Source organism: Vidua chalybeata, chromosome 8 (genome assembly GCF_026979565.1).
Source record: "Vidua chalybeata isolate OUT-0048 chromosome 8, bVidCha1 merged haplotype, whole genome shotgun sequence".
Taxonomy (NCBI): Eukaryota; Metazoa; Chordata; class Aves; order Passeriformes; family Viduidae; genus Vidua; species Vidua chalybeata.
Window position 1 is genome coordinate 32,442,661 of NC_071537.1, and position 26,855 is coordinate 32,469,515.

Here is a 26,855-nt window from a genome sequence, read left to right on the forward strand (position 1 = left end):
CGGGGTGAGTCAGCAGCGGCTGTGAACTGCATTCCAGTCTAATGCTTTGAGATAATCACTGAGGTGCTTCGGGACGATTATATTTAGGTGGGGGAGACATTGGCTTGCCTGTTTAAAGAAATTATCGTGTTTTTCTAAAAACAGCCCTTCCTCCCCATGAGGCTCCCTGTTGGATATTTAATTTTGAGCAACAGTTGAGTTGGGTCTTTGTGTTGTCACGTTGCAAAGCTCCAGATCACAGAAAACACTTTTAGTGAATCAGCATCACAGGCTCACAGAATAGTTGGGGTTGGAAGGGACCTCTGGAGATCATCCAGTCCAACTCCCTCTCCAGGCAGGGTCACCTGGAGCAGCTGACACAGGAGCACTTCAGGTGGGCTTGGAACGTCTCCAGAGAGAGAGAGAGAAACTCAACACCCTGGGCAGTGCTCTGTTACCCTCCAGGGAAGTTGCTCTTCCTCATGTCGAGGTGGCCTCAGTAAATAGATTAATATTTCCCTCCCCCCACCCTATTTGAAGTATTTTTTCATTGTCTTTCCTTACTGGCATATTGGGCAACACCTTTTGCAATTCCCACTTTTGGTTTAAAATGGAAAAATAATTGTAATGGTCACAGAATCATGGAATGGTTTAAGGCACCTTAAAGCTCATGGTTTAAGGGACCTTAAAGTGCCACCCAGTGCCACGGGCAGGGACACCTTCGACTATCCCAGGCTGCTCCAAGCCCTGTCCAGCCTGGCCTGGGACACTGCCAGGATCAGCTTAAGAGTTCCCAGTGATTCCTGGTTGCCAAGGTGGTGGTCACTCCGAGGCTGCACTGCTGATCCTAGAGGGCTTTCCCAGCCTGCTGGATGCTTTGGGGCAGCCATGCAGCAGTTTGGGAGCAGGAATGGCTGGGAGCTGTGCCCTTGAGTGAGGGAGAGGAGCAGGGGGAGCTGGGAGCCGAGCAGGAATTGTGCTTCCAGCAGCCTGGGAGCGCCCCGGTTATTTTGGAACTTTTTATCTGCCTGTGCCTGCGTGTTTGGAGGCTTTGGTGTTTGGAGCAGTGTGTGAGCAGTCTGGGAACGGTGCTGTTAAGATGTTCTGTTCCTTTGGCTTGGGGGGTGTGCCTGCCTCTCTCCCATCTTGCACCAGCTGGGAATCCTGGAAAGTATCTCCTGTCTCAGCCCCTCGGAGAGGAGAAGCATCTGAACATCAACTACAGGCTGCAGTGCCTGAAGAAATGTAGGAAAGCTCATGATTGCAAATAGAAGTGGGAGCAAGTCACTCACAGTTGGGTGAAGTTTGGGCATCTGTCCCATGGGTGATGCTGCAGCTGAAACTGAGTTTTGTTTTGATGTGTCAGAATGAAATTGTGTTCCCCCTGTTGCCAGCATGAGGGCTTGTCTTCCACGAGAAGTGCTATGGAAAGCAGATTGATATACTGGATTATTTTGCTGTGGTAGTTTATGGTTTGTGTAGCCCTGCTGCTCAAAGCAGGATGCACAAGGATGGGCTTTGGAGGATAAATGCTGGAACTGGGAGCAGGGAGGAATCAGGCTGAAATTGGGAAGGAGGAGGGAGTGATGGGGGGTGTATTAGCCTGGTAATTCACAGTTAATATAATATAGAACCAGTTTCTTCTTCCTTGGCAGGGAATAACTGATAAAACAGTGAAGACATTGCTAATTATGTCACACCTTTTGTTAATTAAAGAGGTGTGAACTGTTTGCTGAGTAAAATAGATCAGAGGGAAATTCAAAGTCTGTGATTTGAGGTTATCCCAAGCTCTATAAGTTAAGCACTTTAATGTTTGGTTGGATTTTTTTCCCAATATGTGTTTTTTTTTAGTGTTTGGGCAAGTACAGAATAAACTGGAAACCAGACACAAACCTGTTTCAGTGTCTGTATTTAAAGCAGCCACAAATATTTATTTGGCTTACTCCAAAGCTTTTTCATATTTTTCTCTTTGTCTGTACAAATGATCTCTTGAATGGCCCAAGCAGACCAATGTCTATTAATACATGGATCACAACACTGTAAATGCTAATTTTTTTTTTTCAAGAGTACAAAACATTATTTCCGTGTATTCAGTTCCTAATGTTTTTCTGAAGCCTTGCAGTTAATGGTGTCAATGCACAACTTGGTCTGTGCTGCTCTGCTCTTGAGGACTTGTGGGAATTTTGCAAGGGTGGAGTAGAGTAGTTAGTGTCCTACTTCAGGCTTTTTTTTTGTGCACAAGTAGCTGGAATTTTAGTATCTTGGAAGCCATTGCAGTATCTCCCATTCTGATGTGATTATTCTTTGGAGATTTGGTATATTTTGACCATGAAAATAAAAATGAGTCTTAAAGGGGTGGGAGAATTTAGGTTGAGAGGGCCCTCTGGAAATCACCTCCTCCAGCCCCCCTTTTTAAAGCAGGGCCAACTTCAAACATATCATGCTTTGTTCTTGCTCCTGCTAAAATTAGTTTGAGGAGGAGTATGTTAATGTGGCAGGGTATGGGTTGTTTTGAGCTGCTCCTTTCATTTCTGGTTCACTCTTCAGCTGAGCTTTTTCACTGCATTATCATTTCTAATAATGCTTTAAACTTGGGAGGACTTTCTTTTCTGGAACTCTGTTTAAAAAAAAAAAATCCATATATCATTTCACCACAGGGAAAATAAATACCAGTAATTTTCTAGCAGTTGTCAGTTCTTTACTACATCAACTCTAAATGTAATCTTAAAATTTTCTTATTTGCCCTTTTCCCTTAACATTGATTTGTTTGGCTAAGATGTACTTTTCTTAAATTCTTTTATCCTGGGTTGCTTTTGGCAAGTGAATTGCAGGTAGTTTAGAATAAGAAATAAGAATATTTGTTCAGAAGTGGGTAATTGTTAAGGGTTTTTTTTTAATAAGCAAGGTATATAATCCTTTTCAGATCTGCACATTCCCACATATTGCATGCAGTCTGTTGAGTTGTTGCTCTGATTTGGGTAGAGTTAAACATTTGATTAATATCCATTTAATGCTTTTGTAGACATTTCACATGCTTTATAAATATTTCCATAACTTGCATATTCAGATATTTATCCAAACATAATTGCTATGGGCTTTCCTGCGGAGAGGCTTGAAGGAGTGTACCGGAACAACATTGATGATGTAGTAAGGTAAGGCTTTATTTTTCTTTTCCTTCACTTATAAAACTTTGAATAATCTTTTCTACACTCATTTATGTCCTGCTGAGGAAAGGCTGTGTGTTCTGACTTGTAGAAATGCTGAGATTTTTTTTTGCATCTTGTAGATGTTGCCTTAATAACTATCCTGGAAAATGCTGGAAATGACAAAAAATGGCCAGGCTGCTGTTCTGGGTTAATCTCAGATGTATATAATCTGCTTTTTTAGTGGGGAAAATTTTACTTCAGGAGCTTGTGTTGGAATAAAAAGAGGTTATTTACTTATAGAAAGACACCAATCCAATGGCTCTCTTCAGTGTCAAGAGTTTCCTCAGGTAACTGATGGTATTTCAGGGTAAGATTGCCCTTATCCTTTCTTCAGTTGATAAATGAAGTGCTTCATTAGTAAATTTTGATTTCAAATAGTAAATGTAGTAAACATTTGTTTCAAATAATAAATTTGAAACACGTGTTTCAAATAGTAAATGTAAAAATAAATTACTTTAAATAAAGGCTTTTACATTTGCTTGTGTTGAATAATTATGGACAAGGAGAAAGATGACCTAAAATCTCTTACTTCTGGTAAAAAAGCCCCTATAGGTTGTCATTTTTAACTTCAGATAAAGTCATTACTCTGAACTGCTGGCTGCAATTGAGGAAGAGGTGGGGTGTGTTGTAGGAGCTCATGTAGTAACTCATTTAGTTAAAACCCTACCTGGAGAGTTTGAGAAGTCGCATTAAAAACTAAACACTTGGTAGGAACTGCCAAAACGTTGTGGTTTTAGGATTCAAAGTTGTGATTTTTGTGAAGCCATGGTGCTTTAGAGATCGTTTGAAGTCATGAGCTCAGTACTCTGTGAGAGGCTGCCTTTGGGGGTGAGGGATCATGCAGGAAGGTTTTCAGGGAAGGTGTTGGGTGTGTCTGGGCAAGGACGTGCTTCTCCCAACTGGGAGGTGCCACAGAGGGTGTCAGTGTCTCATAAACGTGCAGTGTTCCCACATGGCATCCTCCTGTCTGAGCTGGAGAGACGTGGATTTGATGGGTGGGCACTCACTGCATGCAGGACTGGCTGCATGGCTGCAGGCAAAGTGGTGTGGGCAGCAGCTCCTGGTCCCTGTGGAGACCAGGAGACAATGGGGGTCTCTGAGGGGCTGGTGCTGCTCAGCAGCTCTGTGGGTGACACTGGCAGTGGGACTGAGGCACCCTCAGCACGCCCAGTGGTGACACAGAGCTGTGGGTGTCCCTCACACGCTGGAGGGAAGGGATGGATCCAGAGGCACCTGGACAGGCTGGAGGCTGAGCCTGCACCAACCTCACGGAGTCCAGCAAAGTGAAGTGCAGGTTCTACAGCTGGCTCAGGGCAGCTCCCAGATCAATCCAGGGGATGAGCAGCTGGAGCAGCCCTGGAGAAGGGTGCTGGGGGTGAGAGCTGGGACCCAGAACCCCCCCCCTGTGCCCTGGGCTGAGCCCCAGCGTGGGCAGCAGGGGAGGGGGGGATCCTGCCCCTCTGCCCCTGGGCTCAGGTGAGACCCCCACCTGGGATTCTGGTGCCTCCAACATAAGAAGGATGTGGAACTCTTGGAGCAAGTCCAGAGGAGGCCACTGAGTTGCTATTGGGGCTGGAGCCAGGCAGGGGTGGCACTGGATGGACTTTAAGGTCTTTTCCCACCCAAATTGTTCTGAGATTCCATGATTCTACAGTTGTTGGCAGGCAGAACTAGAGCTGCAGGAATTTCCATGGGGATTGCATCCAGGTTGGGACAGAAGTGAGCTGAGCTCCTGCATTCCCCGCTGTGGGAGGACTCATCAGCCTCACCTGACAGTCAGTGCTCTCGAGGCCCTGGCTCCCTGCACAGCTGCACTCAGCTGGGCTCCAGGGGGTTGGTTTTGCATGTTCCACTCTCATGACGAAAATCACCATCCCCAAATAGCACTGAGAGTGTCAGAGCCTGGAGCTGAGCTGGCTGGGGGAAGTGCAGTGCCTGCATTCTCTGCTGGGCAGATCAGTGAGGGTCAGTGCAGCAGGCAGAAGACACTCCTGGGGTGTGTCTGTGTGTGCCTGGATTGTTAACAGAGGGTGAGGTTGTGTTCTCCAGTTCACACAGGAAAGCATTGCTTGGAGAAGCTGAGGCTGCCCCTGGAGCCCTGGCAGTGCCCATGGCAGGGGTGGCACTGGGTGGGCTCTAAGATCCCTCCCAAGCCACAAACTCTACCTCTCCAGCCAGTTTTCTTTCCCAGCAGTCAGAGGCACCTTTTCATCAAGGTGCACCATTCAGTCCCTGGATATTCCATCTTTGAAACTCCACCTTTGAAATTTGTGGGCTAGAGGCAAAGGCTGGACTTTGGATAAATCACAGAAAGGTTTAGGTTGGAAGGTATTTAAAGCTCATTTCCTTCCAGCCCTGCCGTGAGCAGGGACACTTTCCCCTATCCCAGGCTGTCCAAGCCCCATCCAACCTGGCCTTGGGCACTGCCAGGGATCCAGGGGCAGCCACAGCTGCTCTGGGCACCCTGTGCCAGGGCCTGCCCACCCTCACAGCCAAGAATTTCTTCCCAGTATCTAATCTAACATGGGAAAAATGTAAATAAATATTGATAGGCAGGAGTCTTTGAAGGCCCTCTATCCATTCACAGCCTTGATTTCAGTAGCTTGTGGATGAAGGAAAATATATTTTAGTGGTTGAGTAGGTAGATATGTGTAAATTAGATTTTAGTACTGGAATGCCTATGTAATTATTAAGCTGTCCATAAACACTGATCAAAAGGAGCAGTGATCACCTAAAAGCATCATCAGCCAAATTAAGATAAGCAGAGATGTAAATTAATTGGCTGCAGGGAATTGAATGCTCAAGTGTTATTACATTTGTTGCCTTCTCTTTTTAAACAAGAATAAAACGTGATCATGCAGCATTCTGTGTGTTGCAGTCCTCATCTGCTCCGGTCATCTTTTTATTGGGGAGTTTCTTTCCAAGTGCTTTTTTTTGCAGAAATCCAAGGTGCTCGAGCTCCTGAGCAGCTGGTATTGAGTCAGGATCCAGCAGTGGGCTTCTTCTGAATAGCTGGTACCCTGACAAATGGCTAATGCTGGGTGGAAGTACAACCTGCACTGCTGGCTGTCTCCTGTGACTGACACCTGGAGAGGTTTTGGATGGAATTTTGTCCTTAAAAACATCCTTGCCTGGAAGCTTTTACTCCACAGTGTGGATGTTCCTGGAAGAGCAGAGCCAGCTCTCCTCACTCTCTGATGTGTGTTAACAAACAGGAACATCTCCTGAAACAAATCCCCATGTCCACCATCTTCCTGAGGCTCTCCAAGCCTGCCAACAGGGGCACCAGTGGCAGTCAGGGAATTTTTTTCCTGCTGCACTTGAGTTTCACACTCACAAGGAGCACTCACATCTGTTCCCATTTTAGTGCAGGCCTTTAACCACAGAGCTGTTCTAGGTTCTTCTGGAATATTATGACTGATAATCAGAGCTTGTTTTTGCTTGAGCTTTCCAGGATTTTAGCAGCTAGTGTTTCTTTTCAATTTGAACAGCATGTTCTGTCATGGCTAATTAAATTCCTTCTGGCTGATGTGCAGATACACACTGTTGATGATGTTAAGTGTAAACATTTGCATGTTATTTCTTCTTGCACATTGCCAGGTGACACATCATATATAATCACAGCAGTTCTGATGAATCATGCTTGCAGTTTGGCTCGTCGAGGCTTGTATGGGAAGTTTGTGTTCCAAAGTGAGCATGGAAATGAAATGAGTGTGAAAAAGTGTAGTGGTCCTCCTTCCAAAACCTAGAATATCTCTGGGAACGGACTTCAGTGGCAAATAATAAAAACCTGCGGTTAAAGTGAATGATTCTGGCTGGAACTGGAACACAAGAGTTACTTTACCTGTTTTTCTTCCTTGTGGCAAAATATTTGGCATTGGTGATTAAATAGGAAGTGTTTTCCAGATACCTGGTGTGATCAATGCTTTCTGCTTGAAAATAAGCAAGCCTTCCTCAGCTTCTTACAGTGACCTGCAGGTGTTCTAGGAATCAGGAAATCAGTCCATGTCCAGTAAATATTTCAGTTTAAGGTCAGACCTTGCTTCCCTTAGTTACATTAGTGGTGTTATCCATGCTCTTGGATTATTTGGAGGAGTGAGGTTTGCCTCCTTGATTTTTGGGGCACTGCAGGGCTGGGACTGGGAATGCAGAACTGCACATGCTGGGTGCTGCTTTAAGGATGCTGCAAATTAAGGTCAATATTATTCAATGTATATTCATGCATACTTTTTTTTTTTTCTTTTGAAGGTTTTTGGATTCAAAGCATAAAAACCATTACAAGATATACAATCTGTAAGTATGCTCTTAAAGATACATTCTCCAAAATAATGACTTCCAAAAATAGCTGAGCAGTGCAAGTGGCTTGTTGCTGTCCTGAAGCAGAGCTGGAGATGTTGTGCACATTTCTTAAAACAATTAAGCCTGATTGAGAGCACTGGTACTTCATTTAGTGGAGCTGAGTGAGGTTAAATGAAATGCTGGTGTGTATTCATGTTACTTGAACGCTTTTAAATGACTTGGCATCCAGCCCATCTGGAGCTTGGGCCATGTGATTAAAAAGTGAAAAGTAATTCACAGCAGGCTTTCTGTTCATGTATTAATGTCCAATTGCCAAATGAATATTTTCCTGTTTTTTTTCTCTTATTTTTTTAAATCAAACTTCATTGGTACCAAAGCTCTGTTTGCTTCCTCCTTCTTCTTGTGTGTCCCTGTTTATTACTTTGAAAAAGCTGTTGGAGCAATTGGTGGTGGTTTCTGACTTCTCTGACAATTTAATTCTGCAGAAAGCTGTAACTGTTACAGGAGTTTTCTGGTTTTGGTTTTATTTTTTTGTTTGTTTGTTTGTTTTTGTTGCTGTTCCTTCATCTAATTTATTCGTTAGCTTAGTCTAATTTAATTTGTATAAATGACTTAGTGATGTCAAAGAGTTGTGGTTTTCCTACCCCTCATTTTTTTCCTAAAAATCCAAGTTGAAGGTTGATTCTCTGAACTGTTACAGCTTTATTATTTTTTTAATGAATATTTTTTTAAATAGCTACAATTAATAGAAAATGTACTGTAGTACTGAAATCCAGGCAATGCTTGACATTGTGATCTGTCAGTCACTAAAACAAATCTTCAAAAATAAGGATTTAAATCTGCCTCTAGGTTAGCTAAAGGATTGTGCACCAATTTTCTCTGATATTGGAGAGAAGTGACAGTAGAAGCTGAGAAACCATCCAGTGGTCGTTGAAGTTGTTATGGGGCAGAAAAAGATACATAAAAAGAGAGACATTGCTCATCTTTCATAGAGTTCAGTAGCAAAATTAGATTTTCCAGCTTAGGAGCTCTCCAGAGTGTCACCCTTTTAATATCTGGATAAAATTTCTGGCTGGAAAGGCCAGTGCTTCCCAGAAGAGCTCATGGCTCCTTGGCATGGAGGGGCAGGCAGAGGAGGTAACTCCTGGCTCTCTGCCTTTGGAATCTTCTGGAGATCTGGATCATTTAAAATCAAACTCCCCTCATTCATCATTCCCCCCAAAGCCTCCTGGCAGCCCCTGCTTGTTTAGAGCAGCAGAGCAAGGGCAGCTAAACCCAATCTCCTGCTGCTGCCTGGGGACAGTGCAGTTGTCACTTGCTGGAAAGGGTGGCTTTGGTGTCCCTGACAGGGTCTGGGTGTGCTGAGCCCCTTGTTCCAGTGTGGCTCCAGAGGTGCCAGCTAACAGCCAGAGGCTGCTGGAGTCAATTTGTCAGAAAGGAGCATTTTTAGGAAGACTGATGAGCATCTTTTCAAGTACCACCTCCCTGAGGAGATCCTTGCTAAGTTTCCACTTTGCTGTCTGCCAGCTGCCTCATTTTACTGCAAAAAAAGCACAACTCAGTCCCCCAGCCCTGCACAGGAACAGCTTTTTAAAGTTTGTAAGTGAGAAGAGCAGTGATGAGACAAAAGAATTTGACATTTCTGTTGCTGCCCTGTGTGTTTTCAGCTGTGGAAAAAACTTGTCCAGGTGTGCCAAAGTTTTTGTCTTCAGGTTCCTTATATAAAAATCTATTTTCTTGTTGTTAACTGCAAAACAATCACAAGTTAATCTTGCTTTTATTTTGAATTACTTTATTCATCCTCAGATGAAACATTTCAGAGGATAAAACTGTCTGGAGATATCTTAATGCTTATGCAGGCAAAATTTATACACATAAAATGCCATCAGGTGCATTCTGGCAATGTTTGGTCAGGAGATGAGAAGGAATTGCATCCATCAGGTATTCCAGAGAACTCCATTTCTTCAGATTAAGCTGATCCTTTGTAAATAATGATCTATTGTCTGTGTTTCAAAGGAGGAGGTGGGAGTTCAGAGGAGTTACGTGATTATAGTCAGAATTATTTCAAAATCTGTCATGGGATTTGAGTTCTCTTAAGGTAGCTGTTCCATGAAGTTGATAATAATGTATGGAGCAGTTTTATCTAAAAGGATTTAGAGATTTTTCTGAAATAATGTCAGTTATGCCCCATCCTCACGTCTTGGCTTTCAACTTCCCAGCAGTTTGAGCAGTTAAATTTTCCTTCTTGTGTTGCTCCTCCCTTGTTTGCCCTTGCTATTTCTTCAGTATTCTCCTTAAATCTGTTTTAAATCTCCTTAAATCTGTTTTAAATCTCCTTTAAATCTGTTCTTCCACTTGAATTTCCTATCTTTCCATGCTGACAGATTGTCACCTGCCCTGTTGTAATCTTCTCCATCTTCTCCAGTGGGTTTCCTTGAACTGTCCTGCAGGCAGGTGGTCAAAAGGAAGGAGCTGTGATGAAAATGGGGATTTTCTGTGCTTGCTGTGTCCCTGGGGCTGGGCTCTGGCAGAGGAAGCCCAAAGTCCTGTCAGCAGTGGCACCATGACTGACCAGGAGGGTGCCTGGCTGGCAGCACTTTGCTTCTGGGTTGCTTTAAACTCACTTTAATCCGAAGGAGGACCCCAAAATCAGCCAACCCCTCCCTAAACCCCAAAAATACCAAGAAATATTCAGGTTTCGTCTGGAGATGCGATGCTGTTTGAGTTATCACAGTGTTTAAAACCCCCACCCCAAATGCACTTGAAGCATTAAGCCCCACCAGTATCCCCAGAGTGTGCGTCGGTGGGATTTCTGCTGCAAATACCCACCGATTTAGTGCAGCTGAGCCAGGAGCTCTGCATTGCTTGTGTTCAACCATTGCTTGTGTATCCTTGACATCAACAAAACTATTTTTTAATCCCTCATGATACTCTGCTCAATGATATTCTCTCAAAGTTCCAAATTTGATGGTTTTTCTGCCCATTTGTGGATTTTTTTAAATGTTTTGAAGACTTTCATCTCTTACTGCCCATTTGAGCTGGGTGTTTCTTTAAAAGGAAGCAGGAAACTTTCCTGGATAAGATGCTTTGTGTTAACTGCTTTGCTTCCTAGCAGCTCCCAAAGTTCCTGTGCTGCTGGCTGCTCCATCCCCCTTGGACATCCTGCATCCAGCTCTCTTCTCAAAGGCTCCAGTGCAGATAATAGTTTTGGGAGTCCCCTCTGCCAGCTTAACCTGGTCACTTCTGACCCAGAGGAAGTGTCAGCAATGTGATTTGAGCTGTGAAAGCTGCCAGGCTTTTCCCTAGCAGAGGGTAGAGCTGAGAAGGCTCTGGAATTCAGGGAAAGGGAAGCCCTGAGAGCATGTGCAGCCCCAGCAGACCTGCCTGTGGCTGTGTCATGGGCAGAGCTCAGGGCAGCACTGGGAGGCTCCAGTTACAGTCACACAGGGAGCAGCCCAGAAGTTTGTGTGTCTGAAAGTGTCAACTAAGCTCCATATGGCTCCAAAGGCTGCAGTCATAACATACCTGGTAAGCAGAGATGAGTTCATAGCAGTCCTGAAACTGCTGTGGGAATTGGAATCCTGTGAAGAGCACAGGCTGTAATCAGAACTGAAGATCTAGGTGTGATTTGTCTGCTGAAATGACTCCAGCAGTTGTGTTTCAGCCTGGTGTCCTCTTTCACAGAATCCCAGAATGGTTTGGGTTGGAAGGACCTTAAACATCATCTTGTTCCACCCCCCTGCTGTGGGCAGGGATGCCATTCTCTGGATCGGGCTGCTCAGGTCCCCATGCAAGCTGGTCTTGGCAGGATTGTTGTCAATTTTCCTTTCTGAACTGCACCTCCACTCACATCATCTTCCAAGGGAAATTCTGGAGGGTATCCACTCTGGTCTTCTTTGCCCTTAGCCCAGGATCTGATCTGGTTGTTCTTAGTGTGCTGGTTTGGCTGGTTTAGAGCCCAGCTGAGCGGTGGTTTGTGTCTCATCACTGCTGTTTATCCCTGGGTAAGGCAAATCCTGTGTGGTTTGCTGTGTTCTTGTCTAGCTGGAGAGGGTCTCTTCGAGTTGGGAGAGACTGATGCATCTCCAGAGCCTTCAGAAATGTGCTGCAAATACCCACAAATTTAGTGCAGTTGAGCCACGAGCTCTGCATTGGCTGTGTTCAGCCATTGCTTGTATATCCTTGGTATCAACCAAACTATTTTTTAATCCCTCATGGTATTCTATTCAATGTGTCATTTTTCAGGGGAAATTTCCCACATTTCTGGGGGGGGAATGTGGCTGCCTGGCCTTCAGGGGTCACTTAAATTCAGGAATCAATGCCAAGTGGCAGAGCAGTGCCACAGCCTCTGCTTGATCCAAGTGATCTCTGTGATAATAGTAGTGGGGTTTGTGGTGTGATCCCCATTGCTCTGAGCACCCACACTGCTGCTGAGGCACCCTGAGCTGTGTTCTGTGTTCAGCATCCCTGCATGAAGGTCACAGCTGTCTGCTTTCCATGTGTTTGTCAGCACAAAGCTGCTCCAGTGCTGGAGCTGCTCATGCACAGGGTTAGAAGGTGCATACTCAACTCATACTTGCATGAATTGAGTCACACTGACTAAAACATAGCCATGGACTACAATTACCAGAGGGTAAGTATTTGCCTTTCAGTAAAACAATTCACATTTTAGTGAGCAGTCTGCTGCAAAACAGTTTTTTTTTTCCTGTGTGTAACCTCTAGTTTTAAATCATAAAGGTGATGGGCATGCATGATTTTCCAGGGTGTGACAGATGCTGGGAGTGCCTCAGAGACTTGTGTTGAACTCTTATCTATTTTTCTTTTTCAGATGTGCTGAAAGACATTATGACACCGCCAAATTTAACTGCAGAGGTACGTTTTTACTGCCTAATGTGTGTTCTCTTTAAACCTCAGTGAATGAAGGCCTAAAGGAGGAGCTGATGAATAGTCATGTAGGAGATTTGGGCACAAGGAATGATGTCAGACTGCTTTGAGTCATTGGAAAAATTTGCTATATTCTTGGTGCTTTCAAAAAAGTATGTTCCTGACAGTTAAAGATCAAGATCTAATACAAAGTCTGCAGTTGCAAAATAATTCTGCAGAATGGGTTACACAGAAGTTTCAGTTCAGTGAAGTACAAATTCCTTGTACAATTTACATGTGAGGCTCAGAGGAGTCTGGTGTTTATGAAGGATGGAAATGGAGAACGTTTAAGCCATTATCACTATGTGTATAAAGCAACTTTTGGGAGATCTGGCAGAGCCTTCAGATGCTAAAATAAAAATTAATTCCCATGTGATGTCCCTTTGAGATGAGTTGGGTCTTAGACATTCTGCAGAGCTGCCAAAAGCAATGGGGAATCTTTCAAGGGGTGCCTTTTGACCAGGTCCTTGTGGGTGGCTACTGATGTAGCTGTTGTGTCAGAATTACCTCCCCAGGCAATAAATAAATGCAGGTTTACCTTTGTTCTTTGGGCAGAGGAGCATTTCTTGCTCAGAAGTTGTAGTTCCTGTGCTTCAGATGAAGGTAGATGAGGAGTCCTTGTGCCTACGGAATTGGAGGAGATGAACAAATGTTGGGCTTCTTCTGCATCATAGCAATGGCTCAGCTTCTATTTTCCATTATTATTACTTTAAACCATCCATCTAGTTATGGAAGAGGGTTTAGAACATGACCAAAATGTAATTGGCTGCTTTAATGTCTGAATATAGAAGGACTGAAATTGTCTTGTTGAAGTTGTCAGCACTTCTGATTTGCTCTTAGGATGTTGAATGACAGTGCCCTGAAACCTCACTTCATACTTACCAGCACGGAAAAAGTATTTTAGGATCTGCTTGAGCAGTGCTTTGTGGGGAGCAAGAGAAGAGGACATGTTCTAATATGGCCACAACATATGTTTGCTTGAGTTTCTGCTTTTTGATACGGGGGTGCTCAGCTCCCTTCACTGTCAATCCCAGCCCCAAGTGCTGTTTGTGACAGCCCCTTTCACAGCTCCTCTGCACAAGACATGCTGAGGTTTTTAATTTTCATCCCCGAATTAGTTAACCTCAGATAACCAAATTGATGACTCAGGACTTCCCTAAGCAGAGGAACAAAAGTTGTACTTGAAAATCTCCTGAAGTGAACTGACTGCAAAGGGAACTTCTGATTGTACTGAGTGTGAAACACTAGAATAGTTCATTATTCACCCAGGATGATCTTGCATCACATTGAACCCCAAACACTGAAAGCTCTTCATCTTCTTTGGGAAGTAGCTCTGTGTCCATGGTTTTCCAGTTTCTGAAATCCTTCCATGCTGGAATTGTCTTCTGCTTTGCCACAGATTTTCTTTTTTATAAACTCTTCTGGGTGCTATGGGATTCTTTGTGCAATGTGCAGGGGCTGGGAGAGAGAGCAAGCAGGATTATTCTCCATTGTAAGGAATCAAAATCCATTGAGAAACTGTACCTTCTCAAGGCCCTGCTCTAAGACTGTGCAGCTTAATATTTCCTTCCTCTTAATCCCTCCACACCATCCCAGGACACCAATTTCCTCTTCTCACTCCAGCTTTGAAGAAAGTACAACAAGGTTTGCCTTTGATTCCAAATCTTGGAGAGCATCTTCAGCATCCTATTAGTACTTGCGAGTTTTCAGGCTGTTCTTTCAGGACTTCTTTACTCCCCTTTTCATGGAAACCTTGCTGGCTGTAGTTGTGATAGACTCAAAGCTAAAAGATTTGCAGCATTTTTGCAGCTTCTTTTCTTAGGGATTTCTAAATAAATTCCATCTTTTAAGTTCACATAAAACTTTAAGGCTCATTTGGGGAGCCTTTGGATCTTCCATGTGGAAGAATTTGCGTGTTCATGTTTGTGAGCATGTGTTGCCTCTTTGGCAAAGATTATTCACTTTATCAGCTTCCCCATTTGTTCTGGGAGATGAAAGGGGCAATCTGTACTGTGAGTAAATAAAGTTGGTGGTCCTTCCAAAAGGCTGTGGACTTGTCCTGCAGTCCTCCAGCAGTTCCATAGCTTCATCCCTCATTTGTGCTCTTGGAGTCCTTGGGGATTCATCAAAAGGAGCCTTGCATGTGTGACTACAGAGTGGTGCTTACGAAACCAATACAGACACTTGCCAAAAAATGAAATGTATTCATTTTTTAGCCCAGAAAAGGAAATGGTGTTTCTAGCTGAGAATTTTGAAGTGTACCAGAGTTGTGTTTGTAAGATCCCAAGGCTGTCGGTGGAGAATTGGGGTGCACTTTCATCAAGTTCATCTGCTGAAACCAGAACATTATGTGTAGTTCTGCTGGTCAGGGTGATACTGTCCCTCATCTGATCTGAGGTGGGAGAAGTTTGGGTGCTTCTCTCTGCTTAGTGCTTATTTTTAGCTCTCTTGAGTTTTCTTGCATTTCCTGCATCACTTGAAAGTCTTTTCATCCCTAGATGGAAAAGCGTGTGTGAATACAGGACAGCATTGTTCGGTGCTTTGACTCTAAACCCCATAAGTATTGCCAGTGCCTTACCTGAGATTTCTCTCCCAATTACCATTTCTGAAATATGGAAATGGCAGGTTTTTGTTTCACAAGGCCTTTGAGCAGCTTTTGAGACTCTGTTCCCAATGTAGACCCAACCGTGTTCAGTAATTTTTCAGCAAAGTTCCAGTGACTGAGGTCTGGCCTTGTTCTCTCTCAGCAGGTAGTTTAATTATTGCTGGGGTAATGGCTTTTCACAAGGTTATTCTGTGTGCCAGCACGCTCTTAAATTCTGGAAAATTCATGTTACAGAGCCTGTGCAGCTCAGCTCACTAGAGGTGTGAAATAGGTGCTCCATGGAGCAGGATGCCTGCTTACAGATTAATGGAGAAATGTCTGCAGTGCTTATGATACACTGAATAATACTGGAATTAAAAATACATATCAGTATGTGAGATGAGGGGGGGGGGTTATTGAATAACTTAATTTTTACGTGCTTGTCACAAAGGTGACCTGAGCTTGCTTTGCCTTTTGAGGTTCTGATGAACTCCTCCTTCTCCCTGCAGTTGCACAGTACCCTTTTGAAGACCATAACCCACCACAGCTGGAGCTCATCAAACCTTTTTGTGAAGATCTTGACCAGTGGCTAAGTGAAGATGACAATCATGTGGCAGCAATCCACTGTAAAGCTGGAAAGGGACGAACTGGTGTAATGATTTGTGCATATTTGTTGCATCGAGGCAAGTTTTTAAGGGCCCAAGAAGCCCTAGATTTCTATGGGGAAGTAAGGACCAGAGACAAGAAGGTGAGCTGTTGCTGTTCTTTTGTCCCTGTACCTGCACCTTGCTGCTTTTCCTCCTTGAGATCCATTTGGTGCTCAAACCCTTTGTGTTGTCTGATTTTGCTCCAGTAGGATCAGTGCAGATGGAAATGGAAAAGCTTTCCTATGCAGCAGTAGCCTTTAGTCACAATACTAAACCAGCCTGGTTTTAACATGTCCTGTTCAAGAAGACCTGGACGGTTGGTTTTAAATGGCTTTTCCAGCACTGCTGTGCTGCATGGTGCATCAGAGGGGCAGTGAACTTTCTCATTCAGCATTTTCAGGACAAATGAGAGGATTGTTCCAGCTGATTTTGACTGAATGGATGAGTTGTTCATCTCTTCACGTTCCTTTAACTGCTGTGGTGGGGTTTGGAGATGCATAGGGGAATATCCCAATTGGAAGGCCCTTACTGTTGGATGCCCCTTGTCTGTAAAGGGTAGTTAAGGACCTTTCTGGCAGGGTTAGGCCTCATTAATGAGAATTTAACCTCCTTGTTTGAAATCTTCTCCAAAGATGATAAGATGTGACTTTTAAGGTTGTTTTAGCAAGTTTCCCTGCTTGTCTTCTACTTTTTCCCTGAGTGTGTTGGCTGAGCATCCCAGGGGGATCATCCCTGAAAGCCAGTTTCAACCTCCTCAAGCACAAACCTCTCCCTGTTCCTGGAGTATTTACACAAAGTATTAATTTCAGTGTGTTGGTCTCCAATAAGAAGAGCTTCGTGTCTGAAAGCTCTTGAGAGTGTCACATAAAGAATTTTAGAACTTGGCTGTTAATTCATTGGAAGGAGTAAGAAACTCCTCAGTCTGCTCTGCTGACAAGGTGGAGCTGTTATTTATTCCATGTGCTGCTGAGTTGGTTGTGGTGTAGTGCTGGAGTGGGGACAAGATCAAGGTTTCCCATCAAAACTTTGTGGCTTTTGGTAAAAGTGCATGGGAGAGGCTAGGAATGAGCAGTGACTAAACAGAGTAGATTGCTCCTGCTGATAATTGGTTATCTCCAAAGCTGGATAAAGCTGCATGAAAACTACAGAACTGAACAAATACACAGTGAAATGCTGAGCCTCAGTTTCCCTTTTGTGAAAAGAAGGTTGTATTTCTGCAAGTTGGGGGTAAGGCCAGTTGGGTGTTTATCAGTAACCCAGGGGTACCTTGGGCATCTTGGAGGGGAGGGAGAACTCAGCAAACAGGAGTAGGGAGAGCCTTGTTTACTTGACTGTAAATACTGTCTGTAACCAGCAGCTTGTTTTGGTTTCAGTGTCTCTACTGCAAGAGTTGACTTTTTTCCCTTCCCAGCTCCACTTGAGCATGGTTATCTTGATGTGGCCAGTGGGCAGCATGTGATTCACATAATCCTTCAGTAGTGTTTATAAACAGGTATTCCAGTGCAGGTTTCTGGAGCCATTTCTTCCCTTGTGGCCCATATTTCAGTGTTGCACGTCAAGTGCTGCTCTCTGATTTGATATTTCACCACACCTTTGTATAACTGACTTCCTCAATTCAAAGTCAATGAGGCATCAAAAGAGCTGTTTGCACAAAGGGACAAGCAGATGCCTTTTTTCTTTCTTTTTGGGCCAACATAGATATGATAAAGGAAAACTGGCTTTAATAGGCACCAGATTTTCTTGGTTTAAAGTGAGGACAACTTTGCACCTGTAGCTGCTGAGAGCAGCCCAGCTACAACCACTGCTGCCATTAATGCTCCCAGCAGAGTGCTGCTGCGAGGGCTCAGGCTGTGCTGGCAGGAAGTGTGAGTCTTAATTGCAAGAGGAAGTATGACTAATTGGTCAAGAGCACAGCCCTGAGTACTTCTGGAGCCAGCTTTTCCCAAGTGCCTGCTGGGAGAAGCAGCTCCAGGGAGGCCTTTGCACCATCAAGTGAGAGTTGTTGTAGGTGAGGCTCAGAGTTGCCGCACAGGCTGTTCTTGTGCTGGGCAACAAGACATGGCAGAGCCCAGGCTGGCTCTGAGCAAACCCTCTTGTGAGATATTTTATTTCCTCTACAAGCTGACTCTTTTGGCTTCTGAAAGTCATTGTAGTGGGGGGAACTTAGTCAGAAGAAGGGAGTGGTGAAGATTAAGAAGTGTGGGCTGCATGGTTGTGTCTGTTGGTCTCCACCACTATAGAACACGAGTGACTTTTATTTTCCTTTTGAACCAAAGGAGACGAAGGGTTTTCTGAAATGGGATAAAGAACTGTACTTGTCTGTTGTCAGAGCTGGGGAAGAAGTAACCCCCCCACAAAAGTCCTCTAGAGAAGCTGCTGCTTCCACTGTTGGAGGTGATTAGTTTACCCCACTTTTCCCTTATGACAGATACTGACACACTACTGTGGTGACAAAGACTGGCAGCTTACCTTCCTACAGCTGGAGAAGGTCTTTATTTATTCCTGCTTCTGCCTTGGAGGGTTTTGTGGTGAGGATTAGGCTTGGAAAGAAGCTCAGTGGATAGGGATCAGCTAGTCAAATGCTGGTGATGATCCACTCAGGAGCATTCTTTGAGCACCATAGAGGTTTATTTTCAAGGATGGCTCCTAAGAGTTCTCATAGGGGAAAGGCTGAGAGAATTGGAGTTCTTCAGCCTGGAGAAGAGAAGCCTTGGAGTGACCTAACTGTGGCTTTGCAGTGCCTGAAGGAGCTGACAAGAAAGATGGACAGGGTCTCTTTACGAGGGATGGAGGAGCAGGACATGGAGAGTGGCTTCATGCTGACACAGTAGGGTTAGATGGGATATTTGGGAAGGAATTCTACCCTGTGAGGGTTGGGAGTGCCCAGAGAAGCTGTGGCTGCCCCTGGAGCCCTGGAAGTGTCCAAGGCCAAGTTGGACATTGGGGCTTGGAACCACCTGGGACAGTGGACGGTGTCCGTGCCCATGGCAAGGCGTGGCACTGGATGAGCTTTAAGTCTCTTCCAGCCCAGACTATGCTGTGTTTCTGTGGTGTTGCTATAACTGAACAGGAAGTGAAACCCAATTACTTTGGTGAGGAAGCCTCAGAATGACCCTCTGAGCAGGGCAGAGTTCCCATGTCTGATGTCAGAGCTCCTCAGCTCTAGTGTCTGTTTGTTGGACATGCTCAGGTGCCAACCTCTGCCAAACCTGATGCCCTAGGCCTGCTCTGAGGCTGCAGCTTCACTCTCACAATAGGGTGTGTTCCTAAAGGGAGTGTGGGAATATTGTTTCCAAAATATTTGTTCTTCATAGTCCTGCCTGTGCTATGTTGAGAGAACCAGGAGCAGCACCTGGCAATGCTTGAGATGCCCTGGGAAGCTCTGGCATAGGGACCCAGAGGAGCTTCTCTCACATCTATTTAAAAATGGTGATAGATGGGAAATACAAGCTTGAACTACTTCCCTGTCCTTATTCTTCTGGAGTAAAAGTGAGTGGTGGTTGAATGCACCCCTTGGAACACTGTTAGGTTGTTAGGAAAGTGTTCTGCTTGGAATGCAGACCTTTGGAAATGGACAACTCGGAGTTCTGCTTCAGTGGGACTGCTTTTAGGATCTCAGGATCTAAGGGCTGTGTCTCCAGGGAGTCAAACTGTGGCTGCAGGGCTAAAACTGCCCTGTTGGACAAGAACTGGCTTTGCTGTGGTTTTGACTAGCAGTGTGAAAGTGTTCCCTTGGTTCTGGTCCCAGCCTTGCTTGTCCTGGCCAGGTGTCCTGGGGTTTTTCCATAGGACACATCCATTATGGCCTGAGGAAGCTCTGGGAGGGAAGGATGTGTTCTCCTCACCTCTGTGCTTTCCTCCTGCCTGGCAGTCATGGCAGGCACTGCTGGGGCTGGGATTTGCTCAGTCCTGAAGCTCAGATCCCAGGAAGGAGAACTTTAGAGCTCCCTTAAGGGAGTGAGTGGGTGTGATAAGCACTGAGGACATCTGAGCCAAAACCAGGGCCAGCGTACAAGGCTGCTTGGGAAGGTCATTGTGCAAGTGCTGCAGGGAAAGGCCTTTTGTGTAGTTTAGAAGCAGCTCAAGTGATAAGGAAACATAATAATCAACATTTTTTTTAAAAAATGGCAGGAAGTGACTATTTTCATGTGTGCATAATAGAGATCTACTAAATTAAAAGCACTCCAGCTACTCTTAGCTCCTGGCTGTTGTGAGGTGAAACTAAAAGTTTATAGAAATAAGAGGTCTAGGTTGTGTCAGCAAATGCTCACAGACTTGTGTATGAAAAATCTGTTTATCTCCAGTTTATTCCAATTCCACATTCAGATTTAATCAGAAAGATTCCTTACTGATGGCTGTTGCAAGTCTGCAGTTTACAGGTTGTTCTAGACCATGTAATGCATTTTCTGGGAAATGAAACTATTTTTCATCTCTATCAATTTTACTTGAAAGTATTGGCTCTAAAAGCTTTAAAACTGTTCCCTTATGTGAAGCTTTGAGCTGATTTAAAATCAGTAATAAAAGCATTCTTAGGTTTTATGCTCTCAAAGCAAATGTTTACCTCAGAGTTTGAACACTTTGGGCTGTTGGGCCTGTTTTAATGAACCTTTCCACATTTTTGGGAAAATATTCCAGGATGTTTTGTAAAGAGAAGGCAGCATCAGTCTTGAGTACAGTGATATTAGCAAACATTAGTCTTTTGACTTAAAGTGCTGTCAAAATGTAATTCCTGTAGTGGTAGATTTTAGAACTCCTTAATGTAGTGGTGCTTTAAAGTTAAGAGTATGTTCAAGGCACCTCTTGTTAAACATTTTTTGTTCTCCATCCCCAAAAAAGCAGCAGCATGAGACTATTTTTGACATGACCCTCAGGGTGTCTGTGGTGTTTGTTTTTAAGAAATTAGAAAAATCTGCATTCTTTGCTTCATTGCTGGATATGGGTGTTTGGAGAGCAGAGAATCACAGAAGGGTTTGGGTAGGAAGGGACCCTAGAGGGTTGTTCCAGCCCTCCTGCCATGGCAGGGACACCTTCCACTGTCCCAGGCTGCTCCAAGCCCTGTCCAGCCTGCCCTTGGGCACTGCCAGGGATCCAGGGGCAGCCCCAGCTGCTCTGGGCACCCTGTGCCAGGGCCTGCCCACCCTCCCAGGGAACAATTCCTTCCCAGTATCTGCTTTGGCAGTGGGAAGCCATTGCCCCTTGTCCTTGTCACTCCAGGTTCCTTCTCCATGTTTCTTGTCAGCCCCTTCAGGCACTGCAAGGCCACAGTTTGGTCACCCCAAAACCTCTCCTCTCCAGGCTGAAGGATCCCAATTCCCTCAGCCTTTCCTGGTGGGGAGGTGCTCCATCCCCTGAGTACCTGGCAGAGCAGTGCCCTGCTCTTTGTGCTGGGGGCTGGCAGCAGTGACTGACCTGTTCCTTCGGGCTGGAGGGGGTGGCCAGGAGCCCTGGCAGTGATGCTGATCCAAGGTTTTTGACACTTGTTTTCCCTCTGTTTAGGGAGTGACAATTCCCAGTCAGAGACGCTACGTGTACTACTATAGCTACCTGTTAAAGAATCACCTGGATTACAGACCAGTGGCACTGCTGTTCCACAAGATGATGTTTGAAACAATTCCCATGTTCAGCAGCGGAACTTGCAGTAAGTACCAGCAGCCCTTCACCTCTGCTAGGGAACCTGTTGGCATTTGGGAGGGGGTGATGGCACCAAGAGCTGCACATCTTGGAGGAAATCACATCTAAACACCTCACAGTCCAAAATCTGCTGGCTTTGTGGGCTCTGTCCACTGGGATCCCCTGGATGTAATCTGTGAAGGGCTCATGACTATTTTACTACATGCAGGTGTGTTAATGGTTTGAAGAGAAGTGATTCCATATGTAGAATCATTGAGGCTGGAAAAGACCTCCAAGATTGAGTCCAGCCTGTGCCCAGTCCCCACCTTGTCACCCAAACCAGAGCACTGAGTGCCACATCCACCCGTTCCTTGAACTCCTCCAGGGTTGGGGACTCCATCATTTTATGTATATTTGGGTATTTGGTCCTTACTTTAATGAAAAGCCTCCTTTTTTTAACACAGCAGCTCTTGGGAAACATGAATTTCTGAAAAACATTTCCTAATGGCATGTTGGCTTCCAATGCAGCAACATCATTCTTCCCATGATGTTCAAAGGAAAAAAAAAAAAATAAATGAATCAGTTCAACTGGGTAAATAGCTAATTAACTCTGGAATAAACTTTTCTTTATGTGGAAGTTTCTAAAGCATTAATACACCTGTAAATGATTAATCTCATCTGCTGATACACTGTGTTAGTGAGGAACAGCAGATTTCATGAAGTTTTGAAATACAAAATCAAATTCTGCTGTGTCCTGTGGGCTGTGTTACAGGGCAGTGACTGCCTTGTGTTGCGTGCTTGGTTTTTGTTGGTGGAAAAAATCGGATGATTTTGCTTTGGGGATTACAGCAATGTGTAATTAATTCCAGTGCCTCCTGTGGCTTTGATTAAAATTGCCCTGTTAATATTGTTGTGAGACAGTACCTGAACATGTAACACACACAAGAAACAGTGGAGTGGCTTGTCAGGCTGTAGAGGAGGAGGGAGGGAGCAGCCTCTGCCAAAATCCCTCTGCCTTAGGGAAGAGGTGTGGAGGTTACAGATTTCTGCAATTACCACTTATTTCATGTTTTGGATGAGCTGCGCTGTACTTGTGAGGCTGAACTGCCCAAGTGAGCGCTGACTTGTGTGTCCATGGGAGGCTGCTGGGGTGGTGTTTACAGCCATGGGAGGATGTTGGGCCAGACAACAGATTGCCCAAGCACCTGAGAAGATAAAGTAACTATCAAACTCAGCAGTTGTATGCTGCTATATTTTAAGTTTCTGTGGAGTTCTCAGTGATTTTTCAGAATATGAAATTGATGGTGTTGTGTCTTTAGTTGTGTTGTCAGCTGTGATGGCAGTAATTTTACCATCGTGGTAACTTTCAATCTGCCTTCCTTGGTATCATCCTGCTGCTTTAAAGGCACTGACAGAGCAGAGTCCAGCCTCTAGGGCTGAATGTGGGGATGACAAAGTTTCACAGCTCGGAGGATTCGAGGGAGATAAGGGCAGGAAGAGAAGGGTGTGTGGAGACCTCACAGCACCTTCCAGGGTCTGAAGGGGCTACAGGGAAGGTGGAGAGGGACCCTGCAACAGGAGCTGTGGTGATAGCACAGGGAGGAATGGCTTGACACTGCCAGAGGGGACATTTAGGTGAGATACATAGAAGGAATTGTTCCCTGGGAGGGTGGGCAGGCCCTGGCACAGGGTGCCCAGAGCAGCTGTGGCTTCCCTTGAAGTGTCCAAAGCCAGGACAGGGCTTGGAGCAGCTTGGGATAGTGGGAGGTGTCCCTGCCCATGGCAGGGGTGGCACTGGATGGGCTTTAAGGTCCCTTCCAACCCAAACCAGTCTGGGATTCTCTGAGCCTGCCAGTAATAGTGTCATCACTGGGCCCTTCAGCAGGACAGTGTGGGTGTGTTTAGCAGGGACTTCCACAGCTCTCCAGGGCTGTCTGACCTGACCATTTCCAAAGCACCACTTCCTAAACTGGACCAAAACCCCCTTTTAATTTCAGTGTTACCCCTGCAGATTTAATTGGGGAAGTTATGCCATGGCTGGCACTTCTCTGGTGATGGTGAGTTACAGGACCAGCTTTTAGGCTCTTCTGATTGGTTTTCAGCATTAATGTTCAATTTTGTCTTTGTTTTTGCTTGTTTGTGTAAGAGTAGAGTCAGTTTGTGCTGACATGACCAGCCACTCTACGACTGGAAGAGGTGAGAGAGAATAAAACCTCTCACTTTGGTCTGTGCAATAGAGAGGAGGGGGAAAATGCAAGGAACAAACACATAACTGTCACATTTTACAGTCATTATATTAAAAAGAAATAATGTTTTAGGAACTCCCTGGTGGCCTGAAAGTATTGGCATGAAGGACAGAAATCTCTGAGGTTGTTTCCAGTAGAATCTGGCAAAGTTTGATCCCCTATGGTGTTAAACCCTTAATAGAAATGTAGCTAACTTTGAAAATATCCTAGCCCATGATTTTGTTTCTGCTACCAATGCTGTGCTTTTTTTGACACTTTGGAGGCTTTTCTCACCGAGTGACACTCTTGTTTTGTCCCACAGATCCTCAGTTTGTGGTGTACCAGCTAAAGGTAAAGATATTCACCTCCCCTTCAGGACCCTCACGACGTGAAGACAAGTACATGTACTTTGAATTCCCTCAACCTCTGCCGGTATGCGGTGATATCAAAGTGGAATTTTTCCACAAACAGAACAAGATGTTGAAAAAGGTTGGTTTCCTTGCTTTTTCTGGAAAATGTTGTCAAGCCAGCCCCTGATGCTGGGGGTTGGGATGTTGGTTATTTTTCAGGGATGTGTAATCACGGCATTTAATTCTTTGATGTCTGGTTTTCCCAAGGAGCCAAGCGACCACAAAATGAAAGTTGGATGTTTGGGGAGTTGTGAGATTAAATACAAAGGTTGGGTAAAAATGATCCTGGGTCTGTATTGCAGTCGTTTGGATAGTAGTGAGTAATCCAATTGAGGAAGAAACATTCACTTTCTAAAAATAGACTTGCATACTGAGCAAGTTAACTCCAGCTGTTTTCTTCAGTAAATTTTCCTGAGGATTGAGCAGGCACAGAAGATCCTGTCTGTGCTGTTGGCTGATTTGTGCCCATCTGTCAAATTTAGCTGAATTTCTGAGATAATTGAGTTCCCACACACTTTGTAAAAGTATCTCTGCAATCTCTTCCACCACCTCTCTGTTCCCAGCTGCAGTGCCTTGACATGAGAGGTTTAGAGAATTCCCTCAGAGCTGAGGATTTTGTTAGGGTCTCAGTTGTGGAAAAAATATTAACCTAGGACTTACTTTGAAACCAGAGTCAGCCAGTCCTTAAAGCTGCATCCTTGAGTTTCTTTAGTTCTGGTGCTTGTGGAGCCACTTTGGATCTACCAGAGTGAAAGGTGAGGATGAGATTGTGCTGATTAAAGGGTACCTTGGTATTTGCTCCTTAAAACTCCTCACCAGTAGTTACTCGCTGCTGAATGGAGGATAGAAAACTTAAGAGCATTCAGTGAGTGAATTCATGAAAGGAAGAAATGCTCAAGTGGATCAGGAGACAGAGAAGAGATGAGGTAACCTCACTTAGAGCTGTGCACACAGGTTGTACCTGCCAGCTGTGTGTGAGTAAACACGCACACTGCTGTGTGGGCTTGCTTGTGTGAGCAAGTTCAACTCATGTGCTGGTGTCTGCAAAAGTTTCTGGACAGTTCCTTAGTGGCCCTGTTTTCCTTCTCTGCCTCTTTGAGGAGATATTTTAGTTGGTCAGTGCAGTTATGTGCAGTACAGAAGCTGTAAAGGCATTTTAAAAGTAGAAACTCTGTTTCAAAGCTGAGATTACTGACATGCAAGCAGCCAGTTCTGATCTAAAGGAGCAACCAGATGAGTACTGTGGGCTGAACATGAGGGATACAGGGAGGAGCTGATGCAGAGCCCCAGAATCTGAGATAATTATCTACTCTCTCCTATCTGGACTGTGAGTTTGTTGTTCCTTTGCCATGTCCAAGAACACATGGATTGCAGACAGACCTGATGGGAAGTGCTGTGCTGCCCTGCCCATCCCTGAAATACCAGTGTGCAGGTCAGGATCTTGGCTCTGCAGCCCCAGGAACAAACTGCTGTATCTGGTTTACCCCTGGAGAGAGCACTGAGATGCAGACAGAGTAATGAGAGACCCTCGTGAGGACCCACAGTCTCTGCAGTATGAGTTGGGTCTTCAGGAGCGTGTAGAAGAGCAGAACCACAGCAGGAGGATTACTGTGCTGGAGTTTCAGAGTGTCAGATTGTGGTTTCATTTCTTAAGAATCTTTGTAGTTTCTGAGTAGCTGGTTGTGTGTTTTGTTGGTGTCCTTTTGTTTTCCTTTTTGTCTTCTTACCAAATACCCAAACTGTCTGGGTTCTGTGGATTACAGATAGTGCAGAGGTGCTCATTTTCTCAGTGTTTGTGGCCTGGTAGAGCCAAAGAAATGGTGAAGGTGGTTCTTTTCACATCTGCAAACTTTTCTGAGATGGAAACTGCCCCTTCATCACCTAGTAAAAAAACCACCTTGTTAATCTCCCTGAAATATCTGTTGAATCAAATGTCTTATTGGCTCAGCTTTCAGTATGAATGGAGGACAGAGGAAAATAGGTGTGAGATGTTCCACAGTTGTGCTAAGATCACCTCTCTTAGCTCTGCTGCAAACGCAGGAGCTGATCCTTCCACATGGTGCTTGCACAGGTTTTTGCATAAAGTGACTAAGGTGAGAACAGGACAAAGGGGAGCACTGGTGCCAGCAGAACCTACCTTTGCTCAAACTGAACACATTTCTCTGTCCAGGTGTTCCACATCTGTGCCTGTTCCCTTTCTACATCAACTGTCTACCCAGCTTTTACCCAGAACTGAAGGCCCTCCACTGGGGAGACTTGTATTTTAGAGGTCCCTTTTTGCAGTGATCACCTAATTCATGAGGAGCAGCATCATTAGGAGTAACAGCATCTTATCTTTCAGAGATCCTGCTTTATTAGCCAGCTTTATGAAAAGTGGAATTATAAGTCTGTTGCCTGCCGCTGGTTCTTTTCTTCCCATGTTTTCTGTTAGCAGATTACAGGTAGCTAAAGAAGTCTTAAAGACTTCTGGTCACACATTGACCAGTCTGCATTTTAACTTTAGCATAATAAAAGCCTGATAAGATCAGTTAAATGTGTAATTCCTGATCCGTTCTGAGCCTCAGGCTGGAGAATGGCTGTGTGTCATCTCTGGAGATGAAAAAAACTTCTTTGCCCTAGCTCTGGTTTGGTGTTTGATAACACTGATCTCAGCTGAAGTGCCCCAGATTCCCTCACCTGTATTTGCTTCCAAATTTTCCAGTCCGTTGAAGAACAGCATTATCTGCAGAGCTCTCTGTAGGGAGGGCCCTCCTCAATTTTGGATAAAATTATTATCCATAAACCAGACCAAACCTGAAAGGACCAAATGACTTCAAACCTAACGTTGCAGATTCAGTGTGAGATTTAAAGCAGCCACGTGTCCTTTCTTTTAATGGCAAAAATTAATTGAAGCAAATTCAGTGGCTTTTGGGAGCTGACCTCAGCCACAGGACCACTGGTGCCACCGGGGTGTTGGTACAGGGCTGACAGCC

At 44.7% G+C, this 26,855-nt stretch overlaps 1 protein-coding gene across 1 annotated transcript in view; it reads left to right on the forward strand.

Annotated features, from left to right (window-relative positions):
• PTEN (phosphatase and tensin homolog) overlaps positions 1 to 26,855 on the forward strand; it is a 49,149-nt gene that overhangs the window by 13,210 nt on the left and 9,084 nt on the right. Inside the window, exons 2-7 of the mRNA XM_053948757.1 lie at positions 3,047 to 3,131; positions 7,434 to 7,478; positions 12,313 to 12,356; positions 15,501 to 15,739; positions 21,135 to 21,276; positions 23,796 to 23,962. Coding sequence (XP_053804732.1) covers positions 3,047 to 3,131; positions 7,434 to 7,478; positions 12,313 to 12,356; positions 15,501 to 15,739; positions 21,135 to 21,276; positions 23,796 to 23,962 — 722 coding nt within the window. The remainder of the gene's footprint in view (positions 1 to 3,046; positions 3,132 to 7,433; positions 7,479 to 12,312; positions 12,357 to 15,500; positions 15,740 to 21,134; positions 21,277 to 23,795; positions 23,963 to 26,855) is intronic.